The 19808-nt window shown below is 43.5% G+C and overlaps 2 protein-coding genes across 2 annotated transcripts; both read right to left on the bottom strand.

The window, feature by feature from the left end:
- Positions 1-3642: 3642 nt before the first annotated feature.
- LOC102308063 (glycosylated lysosomal membrane protein) lies at positions 3643-11750 on the bottom strand. The gene is made up of 7 exons (XM_005948800.3): positions 11564-11750; positions 6952-7116; positions 5996-6094; positions 5751-5915; positions 5459-5677; positions 4447-4715; positions 3643-4367 (listed from the first exon to the last, which is right to left on the bottom strand). Exons 1-7 carry the CDS (start codon positions 11657-11659, stop codon positions 4193-4195), a joined length of 1188 nt encoding a protein of 395 aa, XP_005948862.1. The 5' UTR covers positions 11660-11750; the 3' UTR covers positions 3643-4192.
- Positions 11751-14185: 2435 nt separating this feature from the next.
- On the bottom strand, positions 14186-19591 carry cct3 (chaperonin containing TCP1, subunit 3 (gamma)). Its single transcript, XM_014329769.2, has 14 exons — positions 19459-19591; positions 18896-18957; positions 16943-16993; positions 16784-16846; positions 16606-16702; positions 16358-16475; positions 16098-16284; positions 15834-15983; positions 15562-15694; positions 15331-15412; positions 15073-15253; positions 14746-14991; positions 14525-14656; positions 14186-14423 (listed from the first exon to the last, which is right to left on the bottom strand). Exons 1-14 carry the CDS (start codon positions 19484-19486, stop codon positions 14331-14333), a joined length of 1623 nt encoding a protein of 540 aa, XP_014185255.1. The 5' UTR covers positions 19487-19591; the 3' UTR covers positions 14186-14330.
- Positions 19592-19808: the final 217 nt, after the last annotated feature.

Below are 19808 nucleotides of genomic sequence, written 5' to 3'. Positions count from 1 at the left end.
TCAAACAAAAATGAATAAAATTTGTAACTTCTTAAAATCTATGCAAAGAGCAGTTTAAAGGGCTGAATTGTTTAAGCGCCACACACACTACACGTATGTATATAGAACTTAGCCATAATAATAATCAGGTCAATTATATAGGCCTTATCAGGCTACTTTTGTAGATCTGTACAGTTTTCTGTAAAGCCAAACAGAAAGTTTTTTTCAAAATCAAAGAAAATGTTCAGCAATTTGCCGCCCGGTGGCGTCAGTGTCCGGCAGCCTCGCCTCTGTCAGTGCGCTCCAGGGTGGCTGTGACTACAATGTAGCTTGCCATCACCTGTGTGTGAATGGATGGATGACTGGATGTGTAAAGCACTTTGGGGTCCTTAAGGACTAGTAAAGCGCTATACAAATACAGGCCATTGCCATTTCCTTTTTTCATCTCCCTAATGATGCCACTTTTTTCCTTTGAATAGTTCCCTGTACTTCCTTATTCCTCCACCAGTTCTCCTTGCCCTCTTTCTTCTGTCCAAAGGATACTACAAACACCTTCATAGCAGTTTCCCCCAGCACTTTATCTGTACTTACCCAGTCATCTGTTAAGCCACCATCATTTGGACACGGAAGTCTCTGACTGTAGTTAAGCTCCGTTAAATTAATAAGAAAAAAATGTATATAGTTTGTGACACGCTTTACTCTTTAAGCTGCAGCCCTGATATCTCCAAAAGTTGATTCTGTTCATCTGGACGTAGCGGTTTGTGGGAGAAACGTTTCGTCACTCATCCAAGTGACTTCTTCAGTCTCAGCTGACTGCAGGTTTCCCCAATCTTATAAACAGTACATTTGCATAATGACTGAAACCAGCCCACTGAAGGAACAATGGGCTGGGAGGTCACCTTCATCGTAATTATGCAAATTCTCATGACCATTGATCAACAACCACTGATCAAAGACGACTGATCAATGGCCATGAGTACCATTCACAGAGAGTTGGGGAATGGCTGCAATCACAGCATTGTAAGAGGTGAAAGATGTACCCTTAGACCCCCTCCTCAATTCAGAGATGGTGTTTCTCTTTTCACGTAAATGGCCTCCTTTACTCTGCGCTCAAACCAGCGTTCCTCCCTGTCCAGGATGTTACATCCTCATCATTGAAAGAGTGTCCACTGGCCTGTAGGTGTAAATAGACTGCAGAGTCCTGGCCTGACGAGGTAGCTCTTCTGTGTTGTGCCATCCGCTTTGCCAGAGGTTGTTTGGTTTCCCCGATGTATAAATCCTGGCACTTATGTTTATAGGATTGGGGAAACCTGCAGTCAGCTGAGGCTGAAGAAGTCACTTGGATGATTAACAAAACGTTTCTCCCACAAAACGCTACGTCCAGATGAACTGAATCAATTTTGCAGATTTACTTACCTGGATGATTGAGTATGCATCAAGATGATGCAGCCCTGATAGTGTTCAAATCACTGCTCCTAAAAACGACATCCATTCAAGGAAGATCCAGGCTATTTGTGAGCTGTAGGAAAGTCTGAAATTTTTCCAAACCATCTGAAGTCTTTGTGTTGATTTGACGACACTTAGACACAGCTCTGTGTTTCTTTGCACTGTAAACCATTTTTATTGTTCCATAAGCATTATTTGACCATTTGTTCTACACTGGATGGCATTAAATTGGCCTCCAGTAACACTGTGAGGAATTTTGGAGTTGTTTTTGACCAGGCTATGTCCTTCAGTGTGCACATTAAATAAAAAATATTTGCACTGAGAAAGAGAGCCATATGTCTCCCATACCAGCTTCTCTTCGTTGGCTCCATGTTAAATCCAGAATCAAATTTAAAATTGTTCCTTACATACAAAGGTCTAAAATAATCAGGCTCCACCTTATCATAATGGTTAATGTACAGGGTCTTATATGGGACTTGTCTACTGTACCTGAGCACACCAAGTGCTTTACCCAACTTGCCTCATTCACCCAAGCACTTTTTAATGCTGTTTTTAAGTGCTTTCAAATGTTCACTCATTCATCCTCAGATGGATGCTTCAGGGAGCAACAAGATCCTCTCATCAAGATCTCCCATCCCAACAATGGACTCTTCTCACTGTTGAGGTCTGGGAAGCGCTTCCGCTCCCTTAAGGCCAAAACAGAGAGAATGAGGAGGAGCTTCTTCCCCCAGGCTATTCGATTCGGGCCCTGAACCAGGTGTAGGACTGGACTCTCCCACACACATTACATCACTATAAGACTGGACTCTCACACACATCACCACACGCACTCTGGTTTTTCTTCATGCACACTTCCTATAATTTATAATCTCTTTCTGCTATTTGCACATTTTTTTACTGTAAATTTCTAAGTTAAATCTGTAAATTTTGTATAACCTGTGAATTGTAAATACTGTAAAACCACAGTCATCTAATGGTCGGGCATTGCATTGCACAGCTACAAGCATTTCACCTCATGTCATACTGTGTATGGTTGTGTGTGTGTGACAAATAAAATTTGAATTTGAAGATATTTGGCATGCAGATTGTAATCAAACCACCAACCTTCCACCACCTGAGCTACAGCCACCACAAATGGACATTTAAAAAGTAGAATGGGAAACAAAGCTTTGAATGAATGAATGAATGAAAGCTTTATTTGTCACAAGCAGGTTGCCCTGCAGTGAAATGGGAACCCCCCGCCCCCGACCTTACACACATAAAACACAGACATCACATGGGGTTACAAGTCGGAGATTGGTAGCATTACAGAAAAACACTGAAATGTGCACAACAACGGGAAGGTACAAGAGGGAAAAAAAAAGAGACCTCCACTCATGCTGTGCTTCCATGGTAGGACAGCACGAGAACAGGAAACAAAAAAAACTCCTCTGTACAAAAAAGCACATGAATGTCCACAGCACAACATTGTGGAAGACATGACAAGCCACAGGGATGGGTAGGGGATAAGGAGTAACCCCAGGCAACACAGCAGCCATCCTGCAACGGCGCCGTTTCCAGCGCGGGCCCAGACCCGCCTCGTGCAGGGGGCAACAAGCATCGAAGGCGTTGGAAAGGGAGGGGGGATGAGTGAGTGCTTATCAGTGTATGTGTGTGCGTGTCCATAGTTCAGCTTCTTCTGTGGAAGAATCCAGCAGATGGCCGCTCCTCCCTGAGCCGGTTTCTGCTGAAAATTTTTTCCTGTTAAAAGAGTTTTTCCTTTCCACCGCCACACCAAGTGCTTGCTCAAGGATCATCTGATTGTTTAGGTTTTCTCTATTTTATCAAAGGGTCTTTACCTGACAATATGAAGCACCTTGAGGGGACTGTTATAATTATGTTTCTGAGTAAAATCAGCTGCTCTGTTCTCAGCACACCTGTGCATGTCTCTTCAACATGCTGCCAACACCAGCCCATTCATATGAATGTGCTGTAGCCAGACTAATAAATTCTGGGTTGATTTATTAAGCTGATAACCAATTTCATGTGACCTCCTGTCCTGACTGATGATGTTAGATTAGAGAAACCATCTGAAAAAAAAACTTACTTCTTATTACAACTAGGTGTCAAACAAATCCAGGTGAGACATCCTGTAATATGAAAGTTTTTTTGTTTTTTTTGTTAAAAAACACCGTGACATGTCAGCTGACATCTGATGAAGAAAGAAACTGAATCAGGCAATTCTGATATATTTTATTAACAATCAACTTAACTTTGCTTTTTAGTTTCAAAGTAAAAATTTAAATCGTACATCTTTTAATCTGAAAGTCAAAGACTGGCCCCAAGGTGGCAGACTCTTCATCTGTGAGCAGCTGCTTTAAATGAACCCTTTAGAGTAAGAATATGACATCATCAGAAAGGGACACGAACCTGTCAGGGTTCAGTAACAATGACTGAGGGTTCAGAAAAAGGATATATTTTATTTATAAACATTGTATTTTATATGACCTACAGAAAAAGTTCAAAAAAAGCTTCAGAATAACCATGAGCATAAGAGCCCACAGGTTTTTCAAGATGGCTGCCAAGTGGTGAGCCTGGAGGTTTGATTCAGCAAGAAATCGATGAGGACAGAGTAAGATCTTATCCAATCACCAATCAAACACATTGACTGTCTTTAAAAACACAAATGGGTACACGGATTCTGCTGTGTGCTGACTGGCTGGAATGTCACTGTGACGTCATCTGTTTCTAAAACATTAAAACTGTCTCTGGCAACGCAGTGAAATGATTAGTTGATTGGCTCGTAGGAGGCTGAGGATGCTCCCTTGCTTTTACGGATGCAGAGCCAGATTCCACCAACCAGCAGGATGATCATGGGAATTCCCAGACCAACTGCCATGATGGCAACAACCAGAGGAGAGAAGGAGTCAACAGGCGGTGACCCAACACCCACCAGCAGTGTCCTGGAGGAGTAAGGAGGAGATGAGAGCTGATCGGCTGAGAGTAAGAGATAAAACAACAAAGAAATAACAACAAGCCTACCAGCTGAGGAAGCGTGTGACGTTGTAGAATGGTTCCCCCGCCAGGCCAAAGCTCACATTCAGTGCCATGCTCTTTGGATCTGAGAAGAAGCCTCGGATCAGACCGGACGAAGCCGTCACCATCGACCCACTCTGAGCCCGCGGCACCGAGTGACGGCATGGCGTGGCATCTTCCAGAGCCGGCCGTGCCTGACGGTACGCCACTGGCTTCCACAGTGCGTAACCCAGAACATCAGAACTGCCATTCACTGATGACACCCATTGAGAAACCTGAGGGGTCAGAGGTCAATACAGGACATTCAGTCAAACTTTACTCAAACTACATTGTAGACAGAATGAGCAGGACCAGAAACATATGGAAGAAAAATCAAAGTCATACTCCCGCCCACACCAACAGGGCCACTGTCTACATTAAAAAAAAAATCTATCGAACTATATTTCTGTGACTCACGTGACCAACATCAAAACCTCATTTGATGTGAGAAAATATTCAAAGATCCAATCTGTGTTTGGCCAACAAGAGAAAACCCATTTTCAGCAGCATTTCAGCAGGATAGAGCACTCTTTTCTTCTGCAGGGAAGCTTAAAACAAGGTGGAGCAAACCTCCAAACCAGCCCCCCAGACTAAAGGAGTCCATCTGCACACACAACCCTGGATGTGTGCGCAGGGTTGTGTGCACACATCCAGGGTTGTGGCAGGTTATTGGTCGAGTAGGTCGTCACACTGGATGTCCCGCTGAGTTTATGTCTAATCACTGACTGGGTCTGTCGTCAAACAGCACACCATACTCAATTCAGACCACATTAATTCATAATAAAAAATAAATGTAGTTAATGATGGGCCAGATTTCTCATTTTGGGTGGTGCATTTATTGAATTTAACATGATATTTAAAGGGTCCTTATCATTCATTGGTTTAGGGATAAGTCTTTTGATGAGGATGATTTCCTCCAAGAAGAAAATAAAATGATGTCAGAACAAGAAGAAGAACATAACGCACAGCACAAAGCTACCTTGAATATCGATGGCGTATACTCATCGTCGATTGATTGGTAAACGTCGACTGTGCTTAAAGGATAAGCTTCCCCTACTGCATGCATCTCCAACAGGAACCTGGACTGTGTGGCTCGGGCCGGTATGCCATCCAACCACACCTCCAACTGGGAAGAGTTAACAGAGTGCAGGAGGTGCGGCCATGCCTCTCCCCGCCCCTCAGAGTCAAAAACCGACAGCTGAAATAAAAATAATGACTGTCAGCGTATCGATCATTTTTGAATACTGATTTCATTGTGCTCTGCAACAGACCTGAAGGCAGAGCGAGCCATTGGTGAAGGAGGCATCGGTGCCACAGAGAAGCGCCATGGGTTCGGACAGGTTGATGGGGTTCCAGGTGAAGTTCTGCAGGTCGTATGGAGGGAAGAGGTCAGAGGTCGGCTCAGCCGTGTCGTTCACATCGTCATACTCCAACAGCTGAGAGGGAAAAAAAAGTTTAAGGTTAGATGTATCCAGACATACCCTAAAGATTTAAGGTGGACTGAGCTTGTTCTGACCCGGCTGAAGACGACAGCACTGCTGTACATCAAGCTGCTCTCTGGCTCCACTTTCAGGCTGCCGCTGGTGTTACGAGCCACAAACTCAGGCCAGTTCACCTGGGACACAAAGCACACCCAAGGTCAGAATATTATGAACAGTCATGTGACTGTCACACATATATCAACATTAGGGTGTCAAGAATGTTACAAACAACAGAAATTACTTAAACTATTTATTTATTTTAATTTTTAATTTAATTACTTTTTTATTTTAAAAGGTTGGGCTCAAGTGTTTAGCCCCTTCTTTCGGCAACATTTAACCTCCAGCTGTGAGCCCATAGCCCCAGAGCCCGCCAATGACAGGCTTATGGACAGACCCTGGGGTTCCCAAGAAGTCTCTGTGCCCTCTCAGCTGAGTTCTCCTGATATACTTTCACATTAATCAGTAAAAAGGAAATCCTAGGGTCTGCTAATGAAACATACAAATGCCTGATAAGTGAGAGAAATAAAAGGCACACTGATGTTATCGGCTTGTTAACTGTGGCTCAGTGTGTGGGCAGCAGGACCAAAAAGGACTCTGAGTCTGAAGCACACTGGATAATGCAGGACAGGCTCATGTTCCCAGGTTCAGAACTGATTACCTGTACAGTTTGTATGCTCTGACTATGAGCCCCACCCACGATGTGGATCCATCATCTTTTAATCATTATTATTAAGTGAACAGTGTTTGTCAGGGACAGATTTATTAAAATTAATGCAGCTCTTAAGATTAAAATAAATTAAATAAATAAATAAAAATCACCCTCTCAGTAGGCTGAGGCTTTTCATCCATTTTTTCATTTTATCAGAAGTATATTTTTTATTCTCACAAAGCTGGCCGTTCGCACTCGATTTCACTTGATTGTTTACGCCCTTTCTGAAACTTTTCTCTGTCCGATGACATCACACTGAGTTTACCGACTTCCTGTCCATACCTGCACTTCAGAAGAAGTTGAGTTGGTGTGGATGAGCAGCAGCGTTGGCGCCCCCTGGCTACAGAACAGGAAATGCAGCGTGTCATTGTCTCCCACGGCTCTCACATGCAGCAGGTCACCAGCTTGAGGGGTTGAATGTGAGCTGGGGTATAACTGCATTGAAATCTGCAAGACAGAAGAAGCAAACCTACTCAGAGCATTTCATCTTTTCTACAGCCATTGGTCTCATCTTGCTGAATATTTTTTTCCCTTTTTTTGATTGTTCTTGGTTCCAAAAAGGGGCTTTTTTTTAGCAAAAATGTTCATTAAATTATGCAAACAGCAAAAGATATAAAAAAAATAATCACTATGGGATAAAACCACGGAAGGCCCAATTTATTTTGTTTTTGATTATTTCATTTAAGTGTAAAAAAGAAATTGTACTTTTCATGAGATAAACATCTGTGCCGATTATGGCCTGGAAGTTCCGAGCTCAAAATGGGAGACACCCCCTGGGGTGCTGGAGAAAGGCCGAGGTAAGATCCTGTGGCACTTCCAGATACAGACAGACAAAATGGTGGTGGCTAACCAACCAGACATAGTGGTGGTAGACAAACTGAAGAAAACGGCCATAGTGATAGATGTAGCGATACCGAATGAAAGCAACATAAGGAAGAAGGAACATGAGAAGCTGCAGGAGTACCAAGGGCTCAGAGAAGAGCTCGAGAAGATGTGGACGGTGAAGTTAACAGTCATGCCGGTGGTAATCGGAGAACTAGGTGCATTGACTCCCAAGCTAGACTAGGGGATCCAGCAGATCCCAGGAACGACATCCGAGATATCTGTCCAGAAGAGCGCAGTCCTAGGAACAGCTAAGATACTGTGCAGGATCCTCAGCGTCCGCATCACTGTTTTATTTGTGCCGCTCCAAAAACTTGTTTGTTAGTGCCTTCATTGTTTTAATACACAAAACAAAACAACCAACTACACTAGTCAACACAACACATTAACTACACACTCCAAATATGCCAAATCTTAGAAATCTCTCACATCTCAAATTCAGTATCCGATGGTGCGATATGGCAGCCTCGCTTCTGTCAGTCTGCCCCAGGACAGCTGTGGCTACAACTGTAGCTGCCTCCACCAGTGTGTGAATGAATAGTGGAATTGTAACGCGCTTTGGGTGCCTTGAAAAGCGCTATATAAATCCATCCATCCATCCATCCATTGGCTTCCGCTTATCCTTTTCAGGGTCGCGGGGGGCGCTGGAGCCTATCCCAGCTGTCATAGGGCGAGAGGCAGGGTACACCCTGGACAGGTTGCCAGTCTGTCGCAGGGCTAACACACAGGGACAGACAACCATTCGCACTCACATTCACACCTAATGGCAATTTGGATTATTCAATTAACCTATCCCCACAAGCTGCATGTCTTTGGACGGTGGGAGGAAGCCGGAGTACCCGGAGGGAACCCACGCAAACACGGGGAGAACATGCAAACTCCACACAGAAAGACCCCGGCCTGATGTTGGAATTGAACTCAGGACCTTCTTGCTGTGCGGCAACAGTGCTAACCACCGTGCTGCTATATAAATACAATCTATTATTATTATTATTATTATTATTATTATTATTTCTCTTTTGCTCGCTCTCTCACCTCCGTCACTCCCCTCTTCCTAAACAACTAAACCCCACGTGGTGCCATATAATTTTTTTTATGGTCGACGTGGTACATTTTTCGACCAATAGGAAAGGGTTTTCTTTTTTGCACTGTGCTTAGACATTTTTTTACCGTTTTATTCGCACACTGAACATGATGATAGTATTCAGTAAAGAGCATTGTGTATATATACACAGAATATATTCTTTTATCATAACTCTGGTTTATTACTGCTATATAGTTTGAAGTCCGAAGTTTCAACACAAGTTGAAATGGATACTCATCATTCTTTGCTGCCATGTCATCTGAAATCGGTCATGTGATTTGGATTTGCGTGTCCGTTGACCCCAGAGGGTTAATACCACTCACCTTCCTTCCATTTCCAGAGTGTAACAGTCAAACCACCTGTGTTAAAATCCAAAAATGCCCATGGTGTTGATTCAAAATGTGATCTAGCACAATTATGGCCATCGGTTGCTACTGAAAACAAGAAATAAAGCCAATCCATTTTTTAATGGTGGAGGGGGGGTTACACTATGCAATATATTCAGTTTTAGAATTTATATTCAATGTTAATAGTAGGTAGATCCACGCATTAATGGCTGAAAGCTCCGCCTCCCATTCTACTTGTAAATAATCTAGGAAGGACAAGTAAGCCACAGTCTGTAGGATGACATGGTACTATAAGGTCATTAAGAAGAGTCCTTATTATTCAAGACCGTGTAGCATGTGAGGAGCAGGATTTTGAATTCAATTCTGGATTTAACAGGGAGCCAGTGAAGGGAAGCCAATATAGAAGAAATATGCTCTCTTTCTAGTCTCGGTCAGCACTCTTACTGCAACATTTTGGATCAACTGAAGGTTTTTCTGGGAGTTTTTAGGACATCTTGAGAATAACGAATTACGGTATAGCCTAGAAGTAATAAATGCATGAGCACGTTTTTCAGCATCCCTGAGACATGGTATTTCTGATTTTAGAGATATTGCACAAATAAGAAAGTATTTATACATATTTGTTTAATATGTGCATTAAAGAACATGTCCTGGCCAAAAATGACTCCAAGGTTTCTCACAGCGTTACTGGAGGCCAAGGTAATGGCATCCAGAGTAGTCATCTGGTTAGATACCATGTTTTCAGATTTTCAGGGCCAAGTGCAATAACCTCAGTTTTATCTGAATTTACAAGCAGAAAATTAGAGATCATCCAGGTCTCTATATCTTTTAGATATTCCTGCAGTATAATTAATTGGTTATCTGCCTTCATGGATAGATAAAGTTGGGTGTTATCTGCATAATGTTAAAAATGTATATTAACACCTACAGCATGCTCTAATCACTGTAATAAAATATTATTGTCAACAATATTGAATAAAGGACTGAGGCCTAGCAGGAAAGGCACAGAATGAGTCCACTGTCAGAGGCCATAAGACACAAAGATTGTAACCTTTACCACTTCTTTACTGTGATAAGCCCTGAAATCTGACTGAAACTACTGTTTAAAACATTTTGGAGATAAAAGGAAGGTTGGAAAATGGCCTGTAATTAGCTAACACAGCGGGTCGAAAGATGGCTTTTTAAGTAATGGTGTACCTACTGCCAGCTTGAAGGCCTGTGGTTTGCTGATTATATTTAAAATTGAAACATTAATTAATGATAGAAGCAATCATGTAGGAATGGGGTCTAAAAGACATGTTGGTGGTTTGGAGAAAGTAATTACTGAAGTTAACTCAGAAAAAGGAAAAAAAGAATAAATATCAGTGGCAGTGAAAGTAGCTGTACGTGTTACGTCCGTGAGATGATTATGAGTACATTTAAAATTATTTTAACTGCAGGACAAGCAGTTAAGGAAGTTTCATTAAGAAAAGAAAAACCTGATAGGTGTCTCCCCAAAAGTTGATTCTGTTTATCTGGACGTGGCATTTCAGTGGGAGAAACGTTTCGTCACTCATCCAAGTGACTTCTTCAGTCTCAGCTGTCTGCAGGTTCCTCCAATCTTACAAACAGTACATTTGCATAATGACTGAAACCAGCCCACTGAAAGAACAATGGGCTGGGAGGTCAGTTCCCTGATCATTAATATGTAAATTCTCATGACCATTAATCAGCAACCACTGATCAGTGGCCACTTATCAAAGGGACCATGAGTACCACTCAGAAAGAGTTGGGGAATGGCTGCAATCACTGCATTGTAAGATGGCAAAAGATGTACCCTTAGCCCCCCTCTTAGATTCAGAGATGGTTTTTCCCTTTTCACATAAACTACACAAAGACACAGCCTTAAGAAACAAGTGCGCCTCAACTGTTTAATACTCCTGACTCAGGAGTATTAAACAGTCAGGAGTCCTGACACATACAGGATCACTATGGGATTTCACTTAGGCAATGGTTGTCCTTCTCTACTGGATCCGCTGGAGCTTTCTTTAGGTGCCTTCCTAGCTTGATCCCATTTATCAATGGCTTCTGATCAGTGGGCTTTGAGCAGTTGTTGTTGATCAATGGTCATGAGATTAAAAACCAAGGAACTGACCTCACAGCCCATGACTTGCCACTGGTGCTGGTTTCAGTCATTATGCAAATGTACTGTTTAAGGTTTAAGAAGTCGCTTGGATGAGTGACGAAACGTTTCTCCCACTGAAAACGTCCAGATGAACAAAATCAAACTTTCTGAGATTTATTTACCTTGATGATTGAGCATGCATCAAGACTGATAGATGTCTCAGTAACTGAAAGGATTCCAACTGCTCTCTGATTGGAGGACCACAGGCGGTTCTACCCGCTGCGCCTCTTTACGACTCTATTCAAAACAATCGGGAAACAGCTAATCGATCACACGATACAACCTTAATCCCGGGTCTATAGCCCTCAGCTGAGCTGAGCAGCTACCAAACAAGCCTCCGTCACTTCCGGCTTCCCCTTCTGGCCCTCACGCTCTCAGCCGGTTCGGAGCCGGTTCCGGCTTCACCTGTGAACCCACCTGTCTGCGTCCGGGCTCCGCGGAGCACGTTACAGTGACGATCCACAGCACGAGAACCACGTACAGTCCGCCACTCCACGCACTCCCCGCTGCCATCGTCTCTGCTCGGTCTTTGATCACATGATCCGCTGGTTCCCTGAAGTCAGCTGACCTGGCTGCTCGTAGTGTCAGAAAGAAATCAGCCAACCAGAGCTGAGCTCAGACTAACCCAGTCATGGGCTGAACTGCGCAGGCAGCAGGTTTATCTCACAGCTTTAAGTTTGTCGATCCTGAGTCGAAACTCCGGCTTTTTTGTTCCAGTCAGAGTTTCAGCTCTGTGAAACTGACCAAAGGCTTATACTGCAGAGTTAACCCCGGGTTTTCTGCACTACGACCGTGGTTCACTTTTTATATATGAATTATACTTCTGCATCAGATCATTGTAACTTATGCCATTTTGCTGTTTCATAATTTAATGAACATGTTTGCTAACCCCCCCCCTCTTTTCAAACTTTCTTTATTTGAACATAGAGCACAATCATAAGAAAGTCCAATCTGGGTGCAGAGTGCTTTCTTTATTCTTTATTTTGTTTAAGAATTAAACTGTGTACAGACAATGGAAACATTAAAGGGAAGAGGCAGAATTTTGCAACACAAAGCCAGAATCTCAAAGCAACTGAGACTAGACCAGCAGCTGCAGAGGCTGCACCTATGACTCCACTTTTATATCCATCTTTGTCGGCAAGCTCACCTCCACCATATCAAGGTACAACTTTTGAGCAACTACATTGAGGCAACAAAGAATCCCAGAAAAAGAAAAAAATGTACAACTGGCTAAAGCAACATGAGATTTCAAAACAAACCAGAAAAGATAGAAAAAGCAAGAAGAAGAACCACCTTAGGTCTGTGGGAATGTAAGTGAATGGGAGATTTCCTGGAACCTTGAAAGGAAAACTTCTAAACGAGGACAAAACTGCTGATTGAGAGAGGACTCTGAAAGAGAGTACTGTTATTCTGAATCTCTATCATCAGAAGAGGATGAAGAGGAGGGAGCTGCCTTACCATGAAAATAGTATACAAGATCTCAGACACAGATTGAACAACAAGCTTGGAGCTTTCTTCCCAAAATACAGATGCCATTGGGAACTGCACCCACTGGCCAGTTTGTGTATAATCCTTTTAGCCACTGCAACACGAAAGGACTAATTGCCAAACTCCCACCTTTGACAGGAGGAGCTTCAGCTTGGATTTCAGCTCTGAAAGACAACACAGCTGGAGAAATACATGCCTTAGGAGACATCCGTGCAATGTTCTCATGCATTGAAGGAGTTGATGTGACCACGAGATTGATGTTGGATGAAGGCATTTCACTCAGAGTGCGGCGACAACTTCAGTCAATTTAGAAATGGACGTGGCAGCACCTTAGTCACCTATCCAAGAACTATAGATTTGAGAACACAGAGAGTAGATTCATCCAACTAGGTTTAGATTTATGCCAGGCAAACCATTTAAACCCCATTCTGCACCTTTTAGATATCTGTTTGTTGTTAATAAAATCTCATCACAAGCTAATTAAAATCACCTCGTATCATCGCATAGTCAGTGGTGAATTCTGTCTACAGTTCCCTTATTACAATTGATGTCTGATGCAAAAAAATATGTTTTTGTTCATTGTTGTACCCATAAATAAATGTTAATTAGAATGGATGTTAAAAATATTCAAAATACAGGGAACCAAATGTCCATCTTTATCTGCCTTGTCACACACAAGTTTTTTTTGTTGGTCCTTAACAAACAGAAAAACAGCCTTCCACTTAATGGAGTCCTTACGTCCTCTTGTTTTAAAAGAAATAAATGAAATATAAGTTTTTAACTGAAAGACAGAACGCATTACAAAACAGTCTTTGAAAAAGTTAATGGAGATGGAGTAAAAAAAGTTTGATGCAGAAGTCTTCTGTGTGTTTGTTTCAACTTCTACTTTCAGCCCATATCTGAATTAACTTTATTCATTCCTATTCCTTATTGCCTTCCATGTAATTAAGCTTTCCTTCCTAGCCTCGTCAAATCTCAGCCACGGTGCCTTTTTGTGTTTTTCAGTCCCTGGATGTATGGCAGGCTAGCTTATGTTAAAAGTTCTCTTGTATAATAAATGCCGATTCGACAGTGTGCATTCAACTTTTCATTTTTTCGATTCCTCAACACACATGGCACAGAGCATGTTACACACCATAAACAATCCCACTCTAAACAATAGGTAGGAACAAAATGGCATAAAAAACTTAAACGTTACAAAAGTTTATAAACTCAGGCAAGTGATAATGAAATTATTAAATATTAAAATTTAAAGCTCACAATCTTTTTTTTTTAAAATGGACACTTCTTAAAAAGCTGATTCAAATAAAAACATTACCTTCAGCTTTTCAGTAGCAAGCTAAAGATGTTGCACCTAGGTTCAACTGTTTATCGAAACATCAGGTGGGGATGGTGTTAAAGTGTGAAAACCCAAGCCCCTGAGTATGAGGAAAATTCTTTTACAGCTAGGCATGTAAAGACAGAGATAATTGTAAGCTTCTTTGTTGGCAGAATGAAAAATAAACCTAAACCAGGTTTACAGTCTCATAAAAAACATAAAAGTACATCACGCAGGTTTCAAAGGTAACTTTATTAACTGTTGTTACAGTTCACTGAGTCAACTAGTCTCCATCCATACACACAAACACACACACGCGCACACACACAGAGGAAGAGAGACTGACGTGGATCTAGAGTGATGCGGACAGATGTGGGTCTACTCAGCTCCCTGTCCTCCCATCTGCTCCTCTTTGTTCTTCTTCTTGTGACCAGAGACGATGTCATCAATACGCAGCAACAAGATGGCCGTCTACAAACACAGCAGTATCATCAGTATCAATCACACTACTGATCAGTAATCATTGATATCAATCACACATCAGGATGTACTGCTGTGTGGGAAATTCTGACCTCCACGGCGGTCTTGTAGGTCTGAGCTTTGACAGCGAATGGCTCCCAGATCCCAAGAGCTGACATGTCGGACAGACAGCCACTCTCACCGTCCACACCCCAACACACACTGTTATCCTGAGTGTGTTTGGCCTGAACACACACACACAAATACAAACAACTGACTTCTCAATAACACACACGTTAAATAAAGTTTTATTGCTGTTACCTCATTTGCTTACCCTCAGTGATGTCAGAACGCGGATGGTGGAGGCACCACAGTTCTGGATCAATGTTCGGGGGATAACCTCGAGCGCCTGAGCTACAGCACGGTATGGCCACTGTTCGACACCGGTGAGAGCACGGGAACGCTCCGTCAGGTGCTTCGACACCGCCATCTCCACTGCGCCACCGCCTGGCAACAGGAAGGGGTCGAGCAACACATTACGGCACACCTGCATGGCGTCCTGCAGGTTCCTCTCCACTTCCTGTGGACAGAGACAGTGTTAACCAATCCTTGGATTTACCAATCACCTCACTGACTGATTGATTGATCGACCACCGCTCACCGCCAAGATCTCCTTGCTTGCCCCCCTCAGCAAGATGGTGCAGGCTTTGGGGTCTTTGCACTCAGTGATGAAGGTAAAGTACTCATCTCCGATCTTCTTCACCTCAAACAGCCCAGCTCCAACGCCCATGTCCTCCTCACGCAGCTCGTCCGTCCGACTCACAATCCGGGCGCCGCACGCCCTGAGAGAGAAACCGTTATTTACAGCTCGCTAAAACTTCCTGTCTGAGGAGCAGAACGCTGATTGGCTGCTGTGTACCTCGCAATGCGGTTATTGTCAGTCTTCCTGACGCGACGGATGGCGGTGATGTTAGCTTTCACCAGGTAATGTTGAGCGAGATCTGACAGGAAACGGGAAGTAAATGCTACGCTGTTATTTTGTTTCAGGCATTGACCTCAGAGGACTTTCCCTTCATGTTTGTTCACCATCTTGGTGCTCTGCACCAGCTCCACACTCCACTCTCTCTGCTGAGCTGCAGCTGACATGTACCTGAGATCCCCTTCTCGGTGAAGAGCAAGTCTGGTTTGAGGCGGATGATGTCCTCACAGATCTGCTGGATGTACTCTTCCTCCATCTGCAGGATCCGGGCAAAGTCTTCCTCCTTACTGATCTCGATATCTGTCTGCAGGGGGCGGAGCCACAGACAAACATTAACACAAGTAACACACACACGTAAACAAGTGTAACTACCTCTGTGTGTGTGTGTGTGTGTGTGTGTGTGTGTGTGTGTGTGTGTGTGTGTGTGGTTGTGTGTGTATCACCTGACTCTCTCCTTTCTTGTACTCAAGTGAGCAATCGAGCAAGACAATTCGTGGGTTCTTGATCATCCTCTTCATCCTTGGGTGCGTCACATCTTTGTTGATCATGACTCCTCTCAGCACGCATGAGTCCTCGATGATTCCACCAGGAACCTGTATGCAGCACACCATCATTGGAAACGGGACAGATAAAACTTTATTAACAAACAGCCTGAAGGCAGGCGAGCCAACCCTAGTTTAAAGCGACTGGCCCACATTGATTCGTACCTTCTCCACCTTGGCGTACTTCTTGATGTCAATCTCTTTGCGACCGCTCTCCTCCAGTTCCACAGTGCGCACGGCGTCCAGCGCAATGTTACAGGCCAGCTCAGACCAGCGGCTCAGAGCTTTGGTGTTAATGGCTGAGTGGACAATCTTCAGCATCATGGAGCGGTCTGACGTGTCCACAGGGGTGCTAGGAGGGGAGGGGGCAGAGTTACACATAGCATAGGACATGGCAACTTCATCGCAGCTGGAACAGCCGTTACCTGATCTCCTTCAGGGTGTCCAACATGTCCTCCAGCGCCCGGCGGTAAGCACTGATGATCACAGTCGGATGCATCTGCTGCTCCAGAAACTGCTCAGCCACTGCCAGCATCTCACCGGCTGAAGGTCACACAGGTGACAGGGAGAGAGAGAGAGTGAGAGAGGGGGGGAGAGAGAGAGACAAAGACAGGTTTTAGATCAACTGAGAGATCGTGTGATTGTGTGCCACGTTTCTCGTCCTCTTCCTCACCCAGTATGATGACCGAGGTGGTTCCATCTCCCACCTCCTCATCCTGTGTACGGCTGATTTCAATCATCGACTTCGCTGCTGGGTGCTGTACCTGGATCTGTTGCCAAGGAAATGCAGCAGGTGAGGAATCACACGCCTGATTAGATGTTGAATGAGTGTGAGCGTGTGAGTGACTGACCTCTCTGAGGATGGCATTTCCATCATTGGTCATCACGATTCCTCCAGTGGGATCGAGCAGCATCTACATATACACAAACACACACAGGGGCACATGTTAGCATATTAGCATGCCGACAACACTTCTCTTGCTGTGCTGTGCATGTGCAGAGGGTCTGACCTTCATCATGGCCCTTGGGCCAAGGCAGGTCCTGATGACATCAGCGATGGTCTGAAACGCACAAAGAGACCAAGGGGTCAATTGATCACTCAATCAATCCCAGCGGGTCAGATCAATAGTTCCTATCACCTGTAAGGTTATGGTGAGTCTGTGCTCACGACTCACTGGGGATCTCAGAGTTAGCATGACATCTGTAACATGTTTCAAAGAGCCAGGTGTACAACTGCTTATTGATTATTATTTAGTCATGCTGATCACACTGGTCTGTGTTAATATGATCAGATTTTATCTGTCACACACAATTTGAGTTCATTTATCCTCCTGCAGTGAATCTATGTAGAGCACTGAGAGACCAGAATGCCAATATTCTGCCAGGATAACTAAAAGTCAATAAAAGCTGGAGCTTCAGCAGGTTGTGTGTGTGTGACAATGGTCAATAATGGAGCACACAGGAGCTGGCTCTTTGCTGAGATGTTTGTGATGGTACTCCTGGTCCTTGAGCAGCACCTGGACCAGCCTGAACCGGTCTAGTTATGTGCCGACTCAGTCTCTGAGCATCACCTTTTTGCTTTCTGTGCCACAGCCAGTCCGGCATTCAGAGGAAACACACAGCTCCCCGTTAGTGTCTGACGCTGTTAGCAGAGTGAAACCCGTGTACACATTGTTTCAGACTGAACTATCAGCCAATCAGTGAACACGATTATGTCACTGTCAGCACTGTAAACTGCTCTCTGCAGGTGTTTCTTAGGTAAGCCATCAGTGTGCACAGGCTGTGTGTAACACACTAAAATCTAAATCTGAGTTTGACCCGTTCTGCACAAACTCTCTGCTGGTCTGTAGGGTTGTTATGTATGCACACACGCACACAACTAACACATTCATATAGTGTAGGACTGTCAGAAATCTTCATCAGACAGTAACATTTACCTTACTGATAAGTGCATTTTTAACCAATTTGTTTTTGCATTTAGGACAATGTTTTATATAAAAACAATTTAATACCGCATGTGAATGTGCTACACATCCTTTGGCAGATGTTTTCTGCAGCTTCTAAACAGAAAGCTAACAAAGCACACAAATTTAAACACCTTTTTTATCTTCTCCAAATTTTACTCTTCTTCATTTATGAGCAAATATATGTATAAATTCAATGACTAAATAATCATAAACACTTGGGTAAAGCTATTCATTATTTCAGTAACTGAGTATTCTATTAATTGCTCAGTGACAAATAAACACGTTCATTCTATTAATTAGTAATATTAAATATTCAGGAGATTAAATCTTAGAAATGTATACAATCAAATAGTTTAAAAAGCTGTCCAAGCACAATGCTTTTATTTTAGTTAAAAAAACAACTCAAAAAAACGCTATCCAAGCTATGACAGGGTGAGAGGATGGGGACACACTGCACAGGTACTATGGGTTCTACATAGAACCAAGCTAAAAGCATGAGTAGAGGAGCAGAGGCGGCCCTGGTTAACTCAGGCTACTGTCACTGGTGGATTTCCTCGATTAGCTAGCCAGACCTGAGGTTTTTTGCTCAGACACAGAACATAATGTTTGTTTGCCTCCTGTGAGTGCACTTGGACACAGCTGCTTATTAAGTAACTAACCAAAAACTTTAAGGACAGTGTGAAGCTCATCAAGAAGCTCATTGTGCTATGAGACCAATCCGATCATGATTCTATTTTTATTTTTTTTTACCCAGCCCAGCTCCTACAAGAAGAGGAGCAGGCCAAGACTGACTACAACCAACAGCTGGAGCACCTGCCAGATTGGACATGTCAGTTACCACGGTATCAAATTTGATAGGCAAGATATATGTCAGCAGTGGTGCGGGGACCGCTGTGCACAGCACCAACACATCATATGGATCACAAAGCAGGTTATTCAGTTTGTGACCTAAAGGGCACAGAAGGAAGTGAGCAGAGCCTTGTAGAACAAACGCACCTTTGCTGCATTGATGTTCCCGGTCTGGACTTTACGTCCAGACTCCCTCTTCACGTTCTGGTCTGCAGAGACACAAACACACACAGGAAGTTACTGCCCGCATACACGCAGTGCTGTTACTCTTTATTCTTATTCGTACAGTGATGATCCGTTTTCAATAGGCAGAGGTTCCGCCTGAAAAAGAAAACGATCAGTACTGATGATGACTCTTCTCTCTGGATCGATCACAATGATCAGAAACACAATAACATGTTCCTAATGACATAATCAATAAGTGAGTTCACACTAACACAGGTGGAGGATTCCACCTTCACTCCATCACATGAACGCCTGATTTTAGCCTCAAAGAAACCGTTAGCCTGCTAGCTCCGTGTTCATGCTGAGTAACGGGTTAGCTTAAGTTAGCCTATCATCCATCTGCTAACCGGGCTAACATGCTAACGCCGGCCGCGCCCCGCTTTGTGCGTCTCTGGGTTGTTAGCGGATCGAAGGCAGTTCCGAACGGCCTGCGTACGGTTGTCGGTGGTTTTGTAAAAGCTTTGGAGGAAAATAAGAATACTCACTGAGCACTAAAACCTGCTGGCCGATCATTTTCACAGCGCGTGCCGGACAACAGCCTGGAAGCTTCTGGGTGGCACGAGGAGAGAGGAAGGCTCCACCTACAGGGGCGGGCAAACAGCCCGGGTCCGACTAATCAGAGAGAACATTGCGTGACAGATAGGCAGATCCACCAATAAACTGAATGAGGCAAAAGGGTCGCCCTTTCATATGGAGACTAAAATCAGCCTTTAGTTTCATATTATCTCCGTGTATTAAAAACTGTTTCCGCTAAAAATAGAGCAGCTTCTACAATAAGCACCATCAGAATTCAGAGTTTTGGACTGAACTTCTAAAATGACATTTTTTGCTTTTT

This window comes from Haplochromis burtoni, unplaced genomic scaffold (assembly GCF_018398535.1).
Source record: "Haplochromis burtoni strain Fernald_Lab_line unplaced genomic scaffold, NCSU_Asbu1 Contig_620, whole genome shotgun sequence".
Taxonomy (NCBI): Eukaryota; Metazoa; Chordata; class Actinopteri; order Cichliformes; family Cichlidae; genus Haplochromis; species Haplochromis burtoni.
Note: the sequence above shows the minus strand (reverse complement) of the source record. Positions and strands in the feature narration are given on the sequence as shown.